Source organism: Rhea pennata, chromosome 5 (genome assembly GCF_028389875.1).
Source record: "Rhea pennata isolate bPtePen1 chromosome 5, bPtePen1.pri, whole genome shotgun sequence".
Lineage (NCBI taxonomy): Eukaryota > Metazoa > Chordata > Aves > Rheiformes > Rheidae > Rhea > Rhea pennata.
The window spans coordinates 30,870,226-30,890,841 of record NC_084667.1 but is presented as its reverse complement, the minus strand read 5'-3'; the positions used below and the strand labels follow the sequence as shown (position 1 = coordinate 30,890,841).

At 38.2% G+C, this 20,616-nt stretch overlaps 2 protein-coding genes across 5 annotated transcripts in view; both read right to left on the bottom strand.

The window, feature by feature from the left end:
* Positions 1–652, bottom strand: part of KIAA1549L (KIAA1549 like) — a 124,640-nt gene extending 123,988 nt beyond the window's left edge. The window contains exon 1 of the mRNA XM_062576310.1: positions 497–652. Coding sequence (XP_062432294.1) covers positions 497–652 — 156 coding nt within the window. The remainder of the gene's footprint in view (positions 1–496) is intronic.
* Positions 653–4,659: 4,007 nt separating this feature from the next.
* HIPK3 (homeodomain interacting protein kinase 3) overlaps positions 4,660–20,616 on the bottom strand; it is a 114,886-nt gene continuing 98,929 nt past the window's right edge. For all 4 annotated transcript variants that reach the window (XM_062576903.1, XM_062576902.1, XM_062576901.1 and 1 more), the window contains 11 exons: positions 19,593–19,777; positions 18,648–18,807; positions 18,137–18,260; positions 15,231–15,352; positions 14,909–15,033; positions 14,646–14,807; positions 13,344–13,640; positions 12,293–12,433; positions 10,844–11,079; positions 10,419–10,546; positions 4,660–8,760 (listed from right to left, as the gene is read on the bottom strand). In XM_062576903.1, coding sequence (XP_062432887.1) covers positions 8,284–8,760; positions 10,419–10,546; positions 10,844–11,079; positions 12,293–12,433; positions 13,344–13,640; positions 14,646–14,807; positions 14,909–15,033; positions 15,231–15,352; positions 18,137–18,260; positions 18,648–18,807; positions 19,593–19,777 — 2,157 coding nt within the window. In that variant the 3' untranslated portion in view covers positions 4,660–8,283. The remainder of the gene's footprint in view (positions 8,761–10,418; positions 10,547–10,843; positions 11,080–12,292; positions 12,434–13,343; positions 13,641–14,645; positions 14,808–14,908; positions 15,034–15,230; positions 15,353–18,136; positions 18,261–18,647; positions 18,808–19,592; positions 19,778–20,616) is intronic.

Sequence of the window (20,616 nt, the reverse complement as noted above, 5' to 3'; positions counted from 1 at the left end):
TATATCAATCTCAGTCTTTTTTTTTTCTTTATGCTAGTGTACTCTTAGAATTATATCCAGCATCTATATCAGGCACACAAAACAACCATTATCAACAGTAATCATTTCTGTTTTGTGACCGATGAGTATTTCTACTACTGTAAGAAGTCAAGAGAGCGTACTGAATCCTGTCTGACTCAAAGGAGTCAAGGGGAAAGGGAAAAACATAGCCCAGGAATTCCTGGGAGACCTGAGCCGCATTTGAGAGCGGGCACTGGGGTGTCGGCCCCTCGCCCTCCTCGCCCCCCGGCCGCACACCCACGGAGCACCGGGAGGGAGCCCGCGGGGTAGCGAAAGCCTCCCGCACCCTCTCTTTCCCTGCGAGGCACAGGGACGGTCCCAGGCGAAAAGGTGCTGTCTGTCTGTCGGCCAGAAAGAGCAGAGATCACCGCAGCGCAGGGCATCCACGGAACGAGGCAGAAAGCCCTAGCATTCCCTCTTCATAAATGAGCCTCACCTCAAAGAGCGGGTAAGAAAAGACGCTAGTGACAACGAAGAACAGCCTGGATTTTTCCACAAATACAGTATCACAAGGCGTAAGACCGATCTCGCCGTTCTGAATCCCCCTGCCTTTGAAAGCAAGGCGCTTGACACACAGGAGCCCCTCTGCCATTGCAGCGAGGTGAGGCTATTATGGAGGCGGCCGCAACTTTTACTGAGGAAAACCCGAGGCTCCCTCGGCCGCCAGCCCTCCCTGCGGAGCGGCTCCCTCTCCCCGCGGCAGCCGGCCCCCGCGCTCCCTGCCGCGGCGGGCGCCCCAGCCCGCGCCCCAACCCCCGCGGCTCCCGCGCCTCTTACCCTGCTCCGCCCGGGCGCTCTGGAGCAGCGCTGCCATCACCCCCATCAGCACCACGGCCTCGGCGACGGCCGCGCCGCCGGCCCGCGGCCCGCAGCGCCGCCGGCCGCGGCCCGCGGGAGCGCCGCCGGCCGCCCGCGGCGGCGCGGTGGCGGGCAGCCCGCCAGGCCCCGCGGGGCGCGCCCCGCTCCGCCCGCCGCCCGCCGCCCGCCGCGCCATCTGCGCGCCTCGCCCGGCCGCGCCGCGCCGGCTCCGCGGCTCAGCGGGCAGCGCCGCCCATGGCCCCGCCGCCGCCGCTGCTGCGGGGGCTGCGCCGCGCCGCGGCTCGCTCAGAGCAGGGGCTGCGAGGGGAGGCGGCGGCGGCGGCGGCTGCTGCGGCGCAGGAGCAGCGGGGGGGCCCTCATGGTGCCGGCGGCGCTGCCCGGGCGCCCGCCGCAGGTGAGGGATGCGGGGCCGCGGCCCCTCGGCAGCGCCTGCGCGGCCCCTCTGGCTCCGGAGGGCGCCGGCGGCCGGGGAAGGGCGCTTCCCCGACAAAGGGCTCTCGCCGCAGCCAGCGCCGGCCGCGCTCCCCGCCCTCCTCTCCGCAGCGCCTGCCGGGCGGGGAGGCGCGAAACGGAGGCGGCGCTGCCAGGGCCGCGGGGAGCCCTGAGGGCTGCGCGGCCGCTGGGCGCGCGCGGCCGTTGGCGCCAGCGGCCGTTGGGCGCGAGGGCGGGGCCGCGAGGGCAGCGGGGCCCGGCCGCGTGCCGGGGCCGAGGGCAGCCCGCCGGGCGGGCGGGCGGGCGGGAGGCGGCAGCAGCGCTGCCGCTCGAGCCGGGCGCTGCCGGCGCTGTTCAAACCTGGTCGCTTTCTGCGGGTGTAGCGACAGCCTGAGAACAAACGGGCTGGAAGATAGTGCTGGGGTCGACTGAAGGGGCAGCAGGTAGCCATTTCCTCGGCAGACCAGCGCGTGGACACACGGGTGTCTCTCTTCACCCACCTCTCCTACAGTCACTTGGTGACCCTCTCTGCCGAGCACGTGTAGGCCGCCAGGGCGGAGGGGGAACCTTGAGGGATCAGAGGTTGGCCTCTGCGATGCTGGAGGGCACATCGGGAAACTGATGGGCTTAATAGCATGGATTAAGTAGTACTATCACAATAGTAAGATGAGTATCAGATAGGACCGCAGCAAGGGGCAGAAGCTGCCTCCATTGCAGTCAGACCAAACACTAAATCACGTAGTTTTCTATAATTTAAATTCTTTATTCTTTAAATTCTAAATTCTTTTTCCCCCCAGCAGTTGTTCCTGAGTTCTCTTAGTTCCCAGAGATGGTAGGAGCTGGAACAAAGTGAACATGGGCTCTGGCAGAATGTGCGCTCCAGAAAGTTGTTTCTGAAGGGGTACAAGCCTTGCTTGAAGCGCAGGAAAGCTGTCATCACTTCAGAGCAACATCAGCAGAACGCAGGATGAATCCTTTTCAGCAAAGTTTTACGGATCAAGTTTGAGGTAAAATAAGCCTCAGCATCGACTAGCCACTAGCAACTAGTTTTTAAACAGCTGCCCAGCTATTCACAGTATCTGTACTGCAACGATGACCTGCAGTTACATATTTATCTAGTTTAGCACATTCAGAATGTTACAAATACTCAGACATTAATGTCCCCTTTGTGCTATTTTACTTGCTTTTTTCCTAAAATCACTAATTCATGCTACACCAAATTAGTTTCCACGTGACTACTAATAATTATCTACAAAGAAAAGATGGCAGTTTTATGATTATTACAGTAAAATGGATAGCTTACTCATCATTCTGGTTCTTTAGGGCTAACGTTTAGTGCAGGGCCCTCTGGTGGTACCTTTTATAATCTATGTAAAAAAACATTGAATTACTTTCATTTTTTTTCCTGGCTTTTGTCGTAACTAGATCTTTACCATAGATACAACAGTAAGTTGATTTTTAGTTTTTCCCCGATCTAGCTCTTAATCACTAGTCATCTTTTTTATTATACATTATGTAATTCAAGTTAATCTTTAAATCATAAATCTCTAGCAGATTTGTTATTTCAAAGGATTAAAAAAATGCATATTTTCCAGAATGATCGGGAAATAGGATCCTTACACCTAGGAAATATCACTAAGTCTTACCAAGTAACTGTAGTTAACTACTTCCAAAACCAACCTTTTTGAATTCCATTTATCTTCATTGTCCAGAAAAGTGATTTCAAGCTCCTGCGAGGATATCTGTGCATCCATACTTGATATTGAGACTTGTTTTCCTACATACATATTCTAGTAGGGTATGCACATGCTGCCTGTACTTGATATCAGGGACTTTTCTTTGCAAGCATTACGTGCATGTTGCCCATATACTCCCTTACAGGATTTCACAAATGGAATAGGGAAGTGCAGTATATCTATTTGTAACTCAGTTCCCCTCAGCTGTAGAATTCTTAATCCTAGAAAGTAGCCTATATGGTGGAAGGGGTCTCTCAGGGTGGATAAAAGAATCAAGGTGCTTCATGTCAGTGAAAATCTACTCTTGTTGGCTAAGGAGCTTTCTTTTGTTGATTATTTCACCTGTGTGACCAGTATGGCTCTAGCTGGGAAAGAATAATATTATACTATGCAACATAACAATAAATCATCCACACTGAGACTGAAAAGCACATTTGCATGGACTCTTCGATCTTTGCGCAGAGCAACAGGTTGAGGACATCTGTGTGATCTTGGTTGAAATGAGGAATAAAACCCAGGTACAAAAAAGAATGGGAAGGAACACAGGGGACACCTGACATTATCACTAATGGAAAGCAGGACTGGAAAGATTTCATGGACACCATACTCCCTAAGAAAGGCTCAGGTAGCCTTTCCTTGTTTATTAGATGCTTCCAAAAATCAAGATTATAAAATACGTGAAGATACTGGCACTATTCTCTATGGGAAATGTGAGATACAGATATTACTATCAACATGCATTTAGAAGTCAACATGCGTAAGTCTAAATGTAAAGAATGAAAAGTAATGGAGGTGTTTTTTAAAAAAAGGAAGTAATAGAGGTGTCTGGAGAATTCAGACAAGGATTTATTCTCATGTATTCTAAGGGTTTAGTCAGATGGTATGACCTCCATGCATGGAAGAAAAAGCAACAGTAGAAAATCAGTAACAGCAGTGCCTTCTATTTAGCAAAGTAAAGCTTTCTGAAACATTTTGTTATCAAAGTCATTTACACTGTCAGTTTAATGTTCTACATTTCATTTATGACAGTACCTTTACTGTAGTTTTAAGCACAGAAACTATGCTGCTTCATAAATATGTGGACCTAATACCCTGCTTCTTGACAGGTTTTTAAACAGTAGATTTCAGTAAATACTGTAACCCAATGATAGAATTAGCACACTTGGCTGACTATAGTATAAGCAAATGTGTCTTCCATGGGAGTCAAGTCAACACCAGTTAGGCCATCTGGAGGCAGTGACAGCATGGGGCCACTCAGGGCTCTGCCATCTGCAGCAACAGGAGTCCCTTCCTGCTGTCCAGGCAGCAGTTGCCATAGGCTTGGTACAAGCTTCAGCAGCAACAATGTATCTGCTTATATCTGGGCCAGATAATCTTTTCCTAAGGTTGTAAAAATGGGACATCCAGGACAAAGAACCTTCAGGTTTGGCTATACTAAATGCAGATTTTCAGCATTCTCCTAATCAAGCTCTGGAAGTTACTAAAACTTAAATTTTCAGAAGGAAGAGAAGCTTAGTCAAATGATTACATCGCAATTTGAGACTCTGAACCCCTCATGTGAACTTGATCCAGCCTTGATTTGACATAACAAAAATAAAAGTCACCAAAAATATCTGCTGCAATATATATTTTAATTCAAAGTGAATCTCGACAGTAATACACCATAAATTCTTATTTTGACACTCACCAAAATAGTCACCTGGAAAACCCGCTTTTTGTGACAAAGTACAGAAGGCTTGGTCACATTTAAATCACTGAGAACTAGAAAGAAATACTATCGCAAACTGTAAGAGACATTACATCCATAAAAAATTTCCCAGTCCTCATATTGTAATATTGCACAGTGCAATTGCTACATGGCAAACTAGTGTAGCATAGAAATCTAAAGCAAAAAAAAAAAAAAAAAAAAAAAAAGGAAGAAAAGCCACAAGTCTACAAATTGTTAAACAGTAACAGTTCAAACTTATTAATCAAGTCTATATCAGTGGGTATTTCCAGAACAAATCTTCCTACAGCTTGCAGTGTGATTTAACTTTTACTTAACACAAACCAAATTAATTAGCAGTAAAAACAGAAGATTTTAAAATTAAAACAAAAAAGTTAATACAGTAGCATACTTGATCAATAAAACACCCTGAAGTTAAAAACTGAACACAAGAAATTCATATAAAATCTTGCAAATTAAAGTAATATGCAAATATGCAATTCTGTAATCATGCAGTGTTTTATTTAAAAAAGGCATTAAAACAATCATATGTATAAATGTTTCTCTGAGGATGACTTTTTCCCCCCCACACACACACACACAGAAAAGGCCCTTTCCCTGAAAGCTTTTTTCTGCAGGTGGCCCTTGGACACTTGGCTGTTACAAGAGTCTGTTCTCTCAGAATGTATTGCAGGATTGGGGAAAAGTCACCCATTATTCAGAATTTAAGCTGGGGTAGAATCCCAAATATTTCATTCATTGAAATGCAAACATTTCTAAAATTACAATATATAGGAAAAGCAGCAGATCTAATTTGGGGCACCATTTACAGCAACTTTTTTCTGCATATGATAGGATACTCTTGTGATATACAGATAATTGTGTCAATTTATCAAGCACATTTAGCTTAATACCTTAAGCACAGTAAAAAGAAAGCACAGTAAATACATTAGACAAATGAAGATCCCCATGGCCCCACAGAAAATGCAGTAATTTTTGTTATCACAATAAAAAATTCATTTACTCCATTTGCACTGGTGATTCTTGGTGTGTCCATTGCCTGCAATGGAGTAAGTACCAAATCAATTCCACACAAAGGAGTTAACAGAAAACAATCTGTTGGACCATATAGTACAAGTCTGAAGTGATAAGGTGGATATCCAATTTGAGCATTTTCTTGACTCCATATATTTAGGCTTCATGTATGTGTTGATAAGATCTCAAATTAATCAGGATACTCCTAGTTTCTAATGTATATTTTATATACACATTTATACTTGTAAAAAATGCATAGAGTTGATTACTAAAAACACTGAAACTTTTGGGAAAAGTTAGATTTCTTAATCTTCAGTGTGATTAAAAATGTTCTGCTGGTACTGTTTTTTAATGATCTAATACTGTTGTATTTTAGTTATTATTTAAAAAATAAATCAAATGTAGGCACATTTATTTCATTTAGACATTCATTAAATAAAACACTGCTTGTGTTAGTGGAGTAAAGAAAAAGTTTACCAGTTGTTAGCTTATTGACAGAGTTAAACTCAAATGCTTTGCACTCTTATTCCAGTCAACATTGTAAAGATTATATTCCAGATTTTTTGTTTTAAAAAAAGTTAAGTCAAGCCTGCAAGATGCAGCTTAAGTGTCTACACAATGCCAATATAAAAACATAAAAAAAATTAAGTTACATTGATACATCCACTTATATGCAGTGATGAGCTCAAAGTTAATGGAGATAAAATACTGATGCAAATAACACACCCCAAAAAAACATATGCAATCATCTTCCATCATTTACAGTATAGTAGTTACGACACTCCAAACATGAAAACAAATTAAAAAAAAAAAAAAATCAAAACCTGGTTTCTATTTCATGTAATTAGACTTGTACAGAAATTAGAAGGCTAAGAAAGAACTAGTAAATCACCTAATTTCACAGCTATCTGAAGTGGCAATCATTATATAGCAGCTTATCTATGATACATTCAAGATAAATGATACAATTTATTACTTGCCCATAAGCTAAAACACAGCCTCAGTTTAACACCTTCTTTAAATCCCATCTCTACACTACAGTATACTTGAGGTCTATGAAAAAAGTAGCTACCTTTTATAGGAAATGGATGATTAAGTCTTTGGTGCTGCAAAAGCAACTTCATTTGAACAAAACAAAAAGACACACTTCCTAAGGAAAAAAAAAATGCAAAAAGCATGTAATTTACGTCCCTGACGGAATGTATTAAATAAGCAAACACCCACAACAGGCTAAAACAAATACTATAATGTAAAAAGACTAAAATCTCTCCCATGCATAAATGAAAGATTGCACACAAAGAACTCGCATCTTTTCAAGCTTCAATAGTAAATATTCCACTACTATTTATTAAATACTGCATGGTTTGCTCAAACTAAGATGAAATCACATCATGAATCAATAAGCACTTTGCTTTTTTCTTTCATTATCTAGTCAAAGTCATGCCTACTGCACCTCTAAATATTTTATTATATCCAATTAAACAACTACTTTGAAAATAAACTACTTAGGTTGTATTGCAGTTCCATTTAACAGTATGAAATACTGTGTTGTGTGTCACTACTCAATAGCTACTGAATCAACTTTTCTTAAGCACTACTAAAATCTTTTCTTGAAGCTAGATCATTCTTGGGGGGTGGGGGGGAGGGAGACAGCAAAACTCAGCTAGAGCAAAACAGTGCTGCCTTCCTGATATGGAAAAAACACCCAATACTAAAAATCATACCACACAAAACCCAAAATGAGCATTACTCTATCAAACAAAAACAAAAAAAAACCAAAAAACCCCAACAAACAAACAAAAAAACAGAAAACCCCAAAAACAGCAGATCTGATTTTTTAAGTGCTGCAGTCCTCAACATTTATATATAAGTAATAACATTAACAACCTCAAATATTTAAGGCACTATGTGTGGGAACAGTTTACAATGCAGCTGAGATTATTAGGACAACAACATTTAAGAGCAACGTTTAGGCCTTTTTTTTTTTTTTTTTTTGCCCATGCAAAAGACACATGCAATGTGAAGAACAACAGCTCAACTTTTAGATAAGTGACTCAACATTTAAACACCAAGATACATAATACAAACAATCTACTTCTACACTGTACTGCTGACATATGTGCATCTGTTGCTCTAATTCTGTACACTGAATGGCTTCCCAAATGTAGACGTGTCTTGCACTAGTTAGAAGGCAATTTTATAAAAAATAGCAGGAGCAAAATCAGATTTCTGCTCCTATAAGTCACCTGTCTAAAGTTACTATATAAGAAGATAACATGACCAAAGACAAGTTATACCAAATGTGCAAAACACAGTAAAAGTGAGTTTGTTTTTTTTTCTTTAAAGCTCAGAGTTGTTTAAATTGCACCCAAGTCTACATGATTCAAAAAAATAATTTTCCTGTTGTGCCATGGCTAATATTTAATAAATACCATGTTTCTTCTTAAATCAAACTTCTGTATCATTGAGCTTCCTCAACATACTGTACTTGAGTTCTCACATAAATGGATACTGGCTGAGTTTTGTCGGACTCAATGGAAATCCTGTGTAAGCAGGTGATGCTGCAATGTACGAATGTGGTGGAAAAATTGGTTTGTACTGAGTCTGATGAATGGTTGGGGAAGGTAAAAGGCGGGGATTTATGCCAACTGGAACTTGGTGAACTAGACCACTGGGATGAGATATATTGTACGTTGGATGTTGTAATAAGGGTCTTGAGGTACATGGAGATGCAAGGAGGTGGGCAACGGGTGCAGCAGTACTAAGGGGTGCCGATGATGGATACTGAAGGATAGCAGGCTGTCCTCCCAGGTGTGTGCTTCCAGACAGATGCGCGTGCATGGTCGTGGGATTGGGACTTCCTTGTGGCAGCGAGAAAGGATGACCGGCAACACTCGCTGGGATGTAAGCCTGCTGTCTTCGATGACCATAGTTTCCATTCCACTCCTGTGGCCCAGATCCAAAGTGCTGAACCTGTCCACACACAGAAATGGACAGGTGTTAATATTGCAAAATATAAAGACAGTCTGAAAAATGGAATAATGCTCTAAAACTAATTAACTTAAAATCAAGAGAAATATAGAGACAGGAATAATTAAATGCTTAAATTAAAAAAGGCTATTAGATAGTAGCACAGACAGGAAATCTTAACAGTAAGAGATGACAAATAGAACAAGTTATTTTAATGCTTTTGCAAAAAAAAGAAAAAAAAAGAAAGAAAGAAAAAGAAAGAAAAAAAAAGAAAAAAGGATAAAATGCCATGCTGGGCTGTTTTAACAGAAATACCATGTATCACATGAGCAAGGTGCTTATTCCACTCTACTCAGCACTGGCTTGGCATCAATTGGAAGTGCTGCATTCAGTTTGGGCACCATAATGAGGCACAAAGAGGACAAAGAGAAATTTTAGAGGAGAGCAGAAAAAATAATAAACGGATTGAAAAATATCTGAAACAACTAGGAAAAAGAAGTCTAAGCTTATGATCACAGAAAGATGTGATAACCATTAACAGTTATAAAGAGACAGACTAAAAATCAATTACTCCCATTAAATGTCACAGAGTTTAAACCACAAAGGTATCTACCACAGAAAGAAGGATCAGCATAATTTTTCAAATGAAAATAAAATTCTAATTTCTCCCAAGAGGATGAGGAACTGCAGTCCTTGAAGCAATTAAAATTCATACTGTGCTGATCGTATGAAGGTTTGCTCAGAATTAAATCAATCCTTCTAACACAATCACACAAAAGGAGAGATCAGATCCCCCACCAAAATGTTTCTTTCAATCCAAACTATTCAAGCAATTATTGGTAAATGCACACTTACATTTAACATTTAACTTGCAATTAATATTCATAGTTAATCTGCAAGAACTATACAGACAGGTACTGTTACATTAAATGTACCCCTGGATACCTAAAAGCTCCACACAGCCACAGCTCAAAATCGATTAATTAAAGGGACTTAAACCTAATCAATGCCATGTGTTAACTTCAGTTCTCAGCCACAGTAGATACATCTGCTATACTGATGGATAATAATAATAAAAGTGGCTTTTAAATTAGCTTTGGGTGTCTTCTTGCAATGGATAGAATACAATAGAGTACAATACTCCACCCAACCTCAATATCCAACAGGCAGGGGAAGAACAAATTAGGTATGTTAATCTTTATTTCAACTCGGGATACTCTCAGACTAGGAGTATTTTCACACAGACGTATCCATGGGATTTCCAAACTCTTTGCACTGCTAACCGAGACTGAAATATAGCCTCAGTTTCCAACTACATTATGCATTTTAGCATTTGGATATAGGAAAAAAAAATACGCTAGCATTTATTCTATTTTGCCTTGTGCTCTGATTTAGGTGTTGACAATTTTTTTCAGGATAACTTTTTTTTTTTTTTTTTTTTAAACAAATAATAGCCAGCTGCTTTAAGAAAATGTTAAAAAATGAAAGATACATATGACTTGCCCAATAAATTGAAGTCCACTTTTCAAGATTTGAACACGTCTGCAATCAAGTTGTTGAGAACCTGCAGTTGCCATTTACACCAATTAAAATTGTAGTGTTCAGCACATTTGGAACCAAGATTGTAATAATATTTCTTAGATATTAATAATTACACATACCTGACTGAAGTTTATATGTTGCTGATGTAATGCTGATGTCAATTTTCGCTGACGGTTTCCCATAATAGAAGACTGGTTTATTCTTCCTAGGACAGACCGACCCTTTTTCAGTGGCTGGCACCTAGTATCTTCCAAGATATAAATGAGAAATGTTATGCTTTTCTTGTCATTATTCTCTTCTAACAATCTAAAGGCAAAATTTCATTTGCTTCAGCTGCTACTAGATGGAATTTACAAAGTGAAAACTAGTCAAATAATAGAATAATTACAGATAGAAAACAGAACTCAATTTATAAGTGTTTATTTACAGCTCAATAGATACATGTGTAAATCAAAATCTTCATACATATGGCTATTGAATAAATTATTCAAATTTCTATTCTGTCTGTTGTTATAGTAAGGAAAACCCATCTGGACTAACTTACCTGTATTCACCACCTGTTCATCAAGATGTAATCTGTTTTCAAGTCTCATTGGTGGCACCACCACCGTGCAAACAGCTGATTTGGTTTCGGAGTTAACTGACGCTCTTGTTTCTGTATTTTTATTGGTGTTAGCTACAAAGCCATTTTCCACAAATGGGCTGTCATGTCCCGAAGAGTCCGAAGTTGGGGAACCATCTACAGTATCGCATCCACTTTCCTGTTCATCATCTGACATGCTATCAAAACATAAAAGTGTTGCATAACAAATGCATTTTCATAATATAGATGCATTTTTGGTAAAATACTACATAAAATTTATAGAAATAAAACAACTCAAAGGCAGTTAAAAACATTGCATTTTACTTATGCAAGCATAGGCATTCAAATGGCAGTTGAATATTCAAACTTATTCTGCCCACAAATTCTCTGGTTCAGAGAAAGACAGAAATAACTTTTATAGAAAGATTTGGATATGTAACTTGCATTTTTTTTTTTTTTTTTTTGTTAATAAAGCATTCTTGTAAACTACCTAAAATTTACATTTTCAGACAGAGTAAAGGGTTGAAGATGGTTCAGGAAGAAACAAAACTAAAACATGACGGTCTCCTTATGCTTATTTTACTGGCAAAAGAGAACACACTGAAATAATTTCCTTCTAAAATTCAGCCCCATCTCAGAGTTTGTGGAAAGCTCTCTCCTGGATCAGTCATATTCACAGTCAGCTACAGAAAGCTCAGGATGTTTTCTGCGCAATAGCATACTGTTCTTTGTCATCTGCACATCAGTCAGTAGGAGCTAAACTCAATCTTATCGACAGAAAAATTAGGTCTCTTTTACACGCCTCTAGAGAGCGCTGCGTGTGCACAACTGACAGATTCTCCTTCACAGATTTTAGATTAAGGAAACAAATGAAGGCCTACTTTTATAGGGTGGCCATTTTGGCCTCTGCAGTCTGTGAAATGCATGTTGATCAGGTGGTACAAATCCATTTATTCTACCACTGCTTTTACTAAAACAACTGGAAGGGGGAAAGAAGTGGAGAAACCAACTTACAGTAACAGCCTTTTCTACAGTTTATTGAAGCCAGGTTATTCTGGTAACTTCTAATCTGCTGCATCCTACTTTGCTTATTTAATTTTGCAAGATTTTTATTCTAAAGAAGTTATGTGCAGCATATTTCTATTTTGAATATAATTACATTTTCAAAAAAGTGAAGAGGCTCTAATAGGAATACTTAAAGAACTAGGTTGTGCAGTTATAGGTCACTAATATATTTTTAATATATAATTCAGCCTCTACCATAAAGTATTAACACAACTACAACTATTGGTGACCAGATGGCGATATCCTAAACATTTCAAGATTCCTATTAAAACCAAGCCTATGGTAAACTAGGATTTTTTAATATTATTATTTTTTCAAAAAACTGAAAAGAGCTCAACTTTTTACCTATTGGATCTCTTGCAAGGGGATGGACTAGACTGTCCCGAGGAGCTAGTACTCAAAGTGCTATCAGGACTGCTTAGAGAACATACGCGGTCAATATTCAGCGTGTGCTGGCAAGCTTCACAGTCAAGGCTTCCTTTGCACCTACCACAAAGAAAAGAAAATGAACATGCATACAATCTTTCATTTGTTCTTGCTACACACCATTGACTTAGGTGTAATTAAGGATAAAAAGGGATCAAATATAAGAAAAGGTCTCTTAGATGTAGAAGGTTAGCCAATTTCTTGGTTTTTTTCTAATTCAAAACAGATTTCAAACTATTTCAGAGTTCTTTTGAAGTTTTTAGACTAAGGGTGTATTTTTTTTTGAAACTTACTAAATGAATAAATGTATTACTGAAATGATACCAGAAAAAGTTTTTACTGCAAATAAAGATCAAAGCCTTTAAACATTTGACAAAGTTTGGATTTAAAATGCAGGTTCGTGTAGTTCAGGATCATTAGGAGTGAAAATGAATTCAAACGTTAACTTTTCTTTTAAAGTGATGTATGTTTCTTTGACAACTTCGTGAAGGAAAAATCCTTTTGGGGACCATGCCCAGCATCTGCTTTTGCACTCAAATGTCCACCTTCTAGTACAGTTAAAGTATTTGTTACCCATATATATGTAAAATTATCTATTATATGCTACTGCTAGACCAATAAAATTGTTTACATCATTTAAAACAAAAAAACCAGAACATTAACATTTAACATATAAAAAGATGTATGCTAGTATTAAGGAAAAATCATGTTGGATCTAGAAGTATTCTGTTTTTAAAAAAATCTGTTATAAAAGACCAGTAAGTATGTTTCCTGTTGTAAATGCCTAACTTGCATAGATTAATAAGGTAGAATTTTGAAAGAAGTATTTACTTCCAAATAATATATTGCTACAGAATTAACTTTTTAAATGAAATGTGATTAGAAATACTTTGATTAAATACAGTAGCTGCAATAAGACATGCAGCTATGTTTAAATAATATTTCAATAAATGTAGGCATTGATTCTTACTCTCTCAGTGCATGTGTTCGTCCTATGTCATCTTCATCTGTGTCACTGCTAATGGTGATCACACTGACTGCCGGGCTTGGGGAACCAGCAATGATGATAGCCTGACGCTGTTTGCTTGAAAGAGATGAATCAGGGTCCAGCCTGACTGATGGTTCGCAGTAGTTACTTTCCCGTCCTTCTGAGTGATGATTGTCCTGTGCTTCTATACAACTTAGTCTCTTTACAGCCTTCAGGTTAATTATCTTTGGAGATATAAATGCTGCATTTTGGATATTGGTATTTTGCAATGCATTGCTTCTGTGAAGAAAATGTATCATTTGCCATTTAGTGAAACTTTGCCAACAGACCTGGAAACTGTACTATTTTTCAACAAAAAGACAATGTAGGTTAATACAACAATTTTCTAAACAGATAAGAAGAAAACCATAGAATAGTAAACACAGTGGTAAATACTTAGTAGATATGACTTCAGACATTAAAAACATTTTCCAGAAATATGCTAATAAGAAGCTACATTGTTGCATCCAGAATGAGTAAAATCTAAGATAGAATTTTGCAACAAATTTGAACACAATACATGGAAAGCATCATTTTCTTACATAGGAAAACTGCTTGGAAAACACCACCCCCATCACCTCAAATCAAAACAACAAAAAAACCCTAGTCAAATTTCCTGAAAAGATTCTCCAGTGAATCTCCATGAAAACAGAAGTTCATTTTATTTGGATGAAATCCTGCCTTAACAGAAATCTGCTGTAATCACTATTTGTAACCTGTGTTTTTTCCTTTATTTAACATCCCTCACCTTTGCAAATAATTTGTATAGCAATGAGGCATATTTTCTTCAGCAAGCAGAAAGAGTATTTTTGGCTACCAACGAAAGAAAGACTATTCTTACAACTATCCTAAGGCATATGCAACCCTATTATATAATATCTCTTTATTTTTAGTTCTCTAAACTTGATATACCCTCATGCATGTAAGCTTAGGAATATCTCATTAGAACTACCTCATTATATTCATACACCTTTCCAAAGGCAACAAAGACAACTTTGCTATGATCGCAGGCACAAATTAATCAGAGGGAACTAGGTGCTCTTGCTATGTGGAAATACTTTTTTTCATCTATTTTGTTTTACTAAAATAACATTGAAAAAAATTAGAACAGAAAGACTAATTTCCCCAAAAGACAATTTAATTACAGTTGTTGCTAACACACACACCAATTTTATAGAATATTCCCCTGCCTACTGAACAGCAATTATCTTTGAATGTTGTGAATGTTAGAAGTGTTTTACCAACCTGTTCTGACACAGTTTATTTCTCTTGGTAGCTGCAGGCTGAGGCCAGACAACATGTGCAATGCCCACACTAATTGGCTGAGGGGCAGACAAGGTTATTTGATGTGTTAAAAGAGGCTGTGGTATCACTGAATTGTAATGGGTGCCCTGGGTAATCATCTTCCTGAGGAGAAATAAAGGAAGTTTTACACTGCAAGTCATTTAAATTGCATCCACAGAGTTTGTTAAACCATTAGGGTATTACATAAAAATATGTGGACTTACCCCCAGTCTCCAAGCCTTTGTGGGCCAGCCACAGGATCAGAGGCTAAAGAAGTAGCAGGAGCTGCCACTGGTGCTACTTGCTGCCACGCAGGAACCAGTATTTGCTGGGTCTGATTCGACCATGTCTGTTGTGAAGCAGAGCACATTTCATGATGCAGTGAATGCCTGCATTTGTTTTAGCGGCTTGTGGTTCAGCACAAATACAAAAGAGTGACTGCACACAAAACAGCTATTGCAAACAGTAGTATGCCCTGATTACAGGGCATATTTCCACTAAAAATCTAACTATTTAGTAAATACTTTCTGTTTAAAGTAAACCAACCTGAGAAAGGATTCCTGCTCGAATCTGTAGTGGCTGAATTGCATGGGCTTGGGTCACCAATGGAACTGCATTGTCCACCCGCAGGGAGAAACTTGTGGGCTTGCTATGGTTTGTAGGAATTCCTATCAGGAAGGACAACACATGCACAAGCTTTAAGCAAAACATAATTCCTGCATAATTTCTGAGCAAAATGCAAACTTTAAGAATAAACTGAAAACATTTAAATAACATTTCTTGATGTATTTATTATCTAACCTTATCAATAATGTAGACCTTTCAAGTCAAATAAATCAATGTAACATCTAGAAGATTTTTGTGCTATTACTTATCTATACAGATGTTCGATGCTGTAATCTCCAGAAATAACTGCAAATAGCTACAACTTGAAAACAGAGTAGTAGAAAGCAGAATAACTTTGGCAGAAGCTTTTGCAAAGCTAAGCATTTTACTCTTCATCACAAGTTACATTAAAAAATATGAGCTGAATATAAGCTGAAACCCTCTCCTAGCTCTTTCAGTAGGCAAAGCCACATGCATAATGTCCCCTATTGTTAGTGATGCCTCTCTTGAGAGGAAACAACGCAAAATTTTGTGTGTACCACCAAATCTTTTCAATGGAATCCATAATCCTCTCCCTCCCTTTATGAAAATAATGCAAACTGTTGCATAGCTGGAATATTACAGCAAGAGCATAATAGGAAAAAAAAATGCAGCTCATTCTGTACATGGATTTTGCTATTTCCACTGGATACTAACAGACATTTAGTAATGCTGTAATGTTTATGTCAACTACTAATTTTAGATAACCTCGTAAAATAAAAGGGAAGAGAAATATTTTGAACAGAATATTACAACAGAGCAGTTATGCTAAAAGATATTAGCTAGGAGAACGTACTAATTTTGTCTTTTAATGCTACTTCTTGTGTTCTGCGCTTTAGTCAAGGACTAAGCAGTGTATGTTTAGAGGTCAGGGTAGGGAAATATCACTGCAGAGTCAGTTTAAATTTGATCTTGAATACGTTCTTTCGTTCTTTATTTTAGTCTATGTAGTTCTAGTATGCCACAGTACAACCCTAATTTGTAACCACTTGGTCAAAATTTTGGAATTTTGAAGTGTTGTTGATTAATTTTTTCTACAAAGGCATCTAGAACAGCAACACCTCAACTCTGCCAGAGGCAATAAGACTTAGCACTTCGGGTACTCTGCAGGGAAGCCAAGTAGGGAAAAGCTGAAACAGAGCCAGAGACCATTAATATCCCATTTCCTTCCTTGCCAGCAACTCAATTTCTCACTTATGTGATGAAACCAACACACTTCTTTTGTTCAAGGTGTATCAGAACTTAAATTAGGAAATTCATCATCATACTAAGAATACAGTATGTAAATCACAGAAAACATTTTCCTAACTGTTATGTTTTCAATAAATGCTTTATTAATCTGGATATATCAAAACAGTAGGGTTTTTAAAGTATAGAATATGGCATTGTGCAAAGCATACATACAATTTAAATGGAAAATTCCTTAGCAGTACTAAGTGTGCTTAGAAGAAAATAGATCTCTCTGAAGCTATGCATTTGGTTCATACAGCCTCTGACACTCTGCACAGGGAATACTCACAGCTCTCAAGGGGTTCTGGAACTCCAGATAGAAGCAGCAGCGTTCTGCTGCATCTGTCCTTATCAAACGAGATAAAGATTTCCTGGGCTCTTTGTTTAGGTAAAATGTTTTTTTCACAGACTCAGTCTGTTGATTTCTGTAATTTCAAACTAAGACTGGAGAACTTGGAAGAAGTTTGAAGATCATTCTGAGGAACCTCAGCTTCCTATAAACCCCCTCCTTTCAAGGGCTGATCTCAACAGCTCTCTTTGGTCATTACATTCTCAGAGCAGGGAGATTAATGCAATAAGCAAACAATATAAACTACATCTGCTACATTAGCAACAGGTTTCTTACTTGAGGCAAGAAAGGCTGCTCTGAGCAGCCTCTCTCTGATCAGCCAACCAGAAAAGCAAGAGTTCTGCTGGTCTTGTCTAATCCAGTTTAACTGAAGCTTTAGAGACTCCTCAGATGTTAAGATCTGTATTTGCATGACACAGACGTATTCGTTCAGTGAAACGGATGTCAACTCTATTACCGTGCAGACTCCTGAAGATGCTTTCCTTATGTCGTTATTTTCTACACTAAGGAAATACTTCTCTGCTAGCATTTCCACCTCACAGTCTTCCAATTTCTGATAATTAAAACCTCAACCAATTACTTCTTTTTACAAACACAAAGTTACGTATTTCAAATCAATCTTTTATCCTTGTAATAAGGAGTTCAGCCAAGCTGCCACTTCCCCCTAACAGCACAATTCAATCAAAATTGTCAAGATTCAGTTAAATGTTTTTCAGTCATCAGAAAGCTGCAACAGTTCTATCTAGGTGTCCTGGCTCATCATAACTATAGGACAGTAAATGTGTTACTTAAGGAAAACATGCATACTGTTTACATAGGGCAGCCACATCCTCAGTGAAGCCCCAAGAGGCTTCCAGCTGTTTTGTCAAACACTCTTTTGCAAGTACAATGATAAAGCTTCATTTTCCAGATAGAATCATCATAAAAAGTACTAGAAAAAAAGAAGTCAAGATTGACATATTTCAAAAAAAATAGATCTTTACCGTAAGAGACCTTCTTGTTGACAATGCTATTTTGAACTGCATAGCACAATCATTATCCCTTCTACTTAGTAGGTTTAACAATCGAGTAGCATATGACTGATTTGCACACTGTAGACTTTTTATGACAGAATTAAACTCCTTTAATATACAGCTTAAGTAGAAACACAGAAAAACTCAAATATCATTAACAATAGACAGCAGCACTCATTTATCTCAGAAACTGTAATGATTACAGTTGAACATACCTTGGATAGTCGGGGGACAGATAATCAATGCCTGTTGGAAAACGTCATTGCAGCCAAACTGAGCAGCTCCCGCCTGCAGTGGTATCCCTTGGTGCAAAACTGAGTGAGTAGATGCAGTTAAAGCCTATTGGAACAGATTCAACATGGACGACATTATAACTGTGAATATAAACTTCTCTCTCACCTGCTAATACAATAAAAAGCTAAAACAATGTATTAACATGAAAATTTTAAGTACACTCCAAATTAAACAATCCTGTTTGGCCACTGGAGGGCAGCATAATACAACAGTGCTTTATTACAACAATTCTGACTTGTAACTTTTAATTTTGAAACTTACTTAAAAAAACAACTTTTTAAAATTCAGAGAAAAATAAAAATAAGAAAAAGCAGTAAGAGATAGAAGATTTTGTAACTTATCAGATGTACTTTTTCAATTATGAAATTAGTTCGATAAATTGCACTAACAGAGTTAAGAGGGGATATTTTTGGATGATAGAGGAGTTTTTACCTGACTTCTTACTGGGCCAATTTTGGTGAAACTTGCAGTCAGATTAGCTGCACTGCCTGAGGCAACTGGTCTCATAAGTGATGTTTTATTGCGATTACTCAAGTCATATGAATTTGATCTGCATTTGCAAACATCCATGATATGGAAACAGGATTTTACTCTATTAAAGACAGAAAATAAAAAGTTGCTTTAATTAGAGTTTCCCATTGTTAAATGTATAAAACAATTCCACAGAAAAAGAAAAAAAATAGTTCAAAACCCACAGTTTTCAGTTTCACAGAAGGGCAACATGAACAGAATTAGAAAAAAACACTGCTATTATTATATTAGCATCAAACCTTCTCAATGCATATTTTCAAAATCAGGAAAAGTACTACTGTTTCCTGCTTCTTGCATATAACAACATTTTCTCATAACTGGATACAAGCAAATAAGACAGGAAACTAATGAAAAACTCTTTGCTTTATGAGTCTTATATTTTAAGAAATTGACACTGAAATAGCTGTTTTCAGAACTGTAAGAACTCTTTCAATGTATTCCATATTAACTAATGCATAAAAAGAAGTGTCTGACTGAGATGTTCATCCTAGGAAGGAATGTCTACTTTATTTCTCAATGACTGGTAGAAGCTAAGGTTCTTAATACTTTCAGCAATAAAGCTCAAATCTCTAGAGTGCTGAAGTTCTATAATCTAAACTTACAAATTACCATTGTAAAAAGCATTGCTCTAAATGTTATTTTTTAACAAGATCCATGCCTAGAGTTAGTCAGACAATTTCCTTGAGCAAATAGACATATTTAATATTGCAAGTACTTGAAAGAACTCTCTAGGATGTTAGAGAAGTGACTGAAAACTACTTTTTCCTGATACAGATGAAACATGATACTACTGTACATATGAATCACTACAACAGGGAATTAAAAAATAGTTTGTGTGTAACATACTGGGTGCTATGAGGAAAATCAAGGAGGTGCTTCATGGTAACAAAAGAATGGTTCAGGGTCTCAGCTGGAGTGATTCTTAAATCTGCATCAATCAGCAACATTTTCTTCAACAGACTGACGAATTCTCTCCGATCTGCCTTCTCTGCCAACAGGTCACTTCCTTCTAAATCCATCACCATGTTCACCTGGCATTGAACAAAATGATCAGATGAAAGACAATATACATTGAGATATTTCTTTCTATTACTTTTTTCTGTTTTAAAATAATGCTAGTCAGTGATTTTACCATGTGAGGTGAGGTGAATTTGCTAGCTTATGCAAAAATGGATGGCTTAGAATTAGTGAATCTTTTCTGTTTTCACACACAAACTACTCCTCTTGCACTCTCCCCAACTAAAAACCTTGGAAGGCTTTATTCTCCGTACCTCGCTAAGTCTGGGACTCAGAATTCAAAAGTAAGATTTGGGATAGAGATCTTTATATGATCTAACTTAAAGAGGCAACCTTCAAAACCAAACACATACTTATGCCAATCTTGGAAAAAAAATTGATTCTCTTTTCAGGTTATAGGAGTAGGGGAGAATGAGAATTTCTTAATAACTTGAGAGCTATAAAACTAAAGAAAAGAGAGGATATACAATTAAGAACAAAATGATCTGAGAAGCTGTTAATTTCTCCTTAATAGACAAATAAAAACAATCAAAAACAATGAAAAAGAATAATACTGTTAACCTAGCAGGATGGATATCAAGTTCTTGTTCCACCCAGCATGGCAGATACAAGAGAAGAGAAAGCACATATTATATATAGTACTAATTTTTTCCCTTGTAACAAATACAGTTACTTAACATACACAACAACAAAGGAGTATTTCTATAAAAAGAAATACAACAGACTGACATAGCTGGACATTTTCCTCAGAGCAAGGTATATAGATATAAATAGGTAAGATTGGTATACAATCAAACATTCTAGAGAGGTGTTTAATTCAATTACATATTTAAAAAAATAATTCATCATTCAT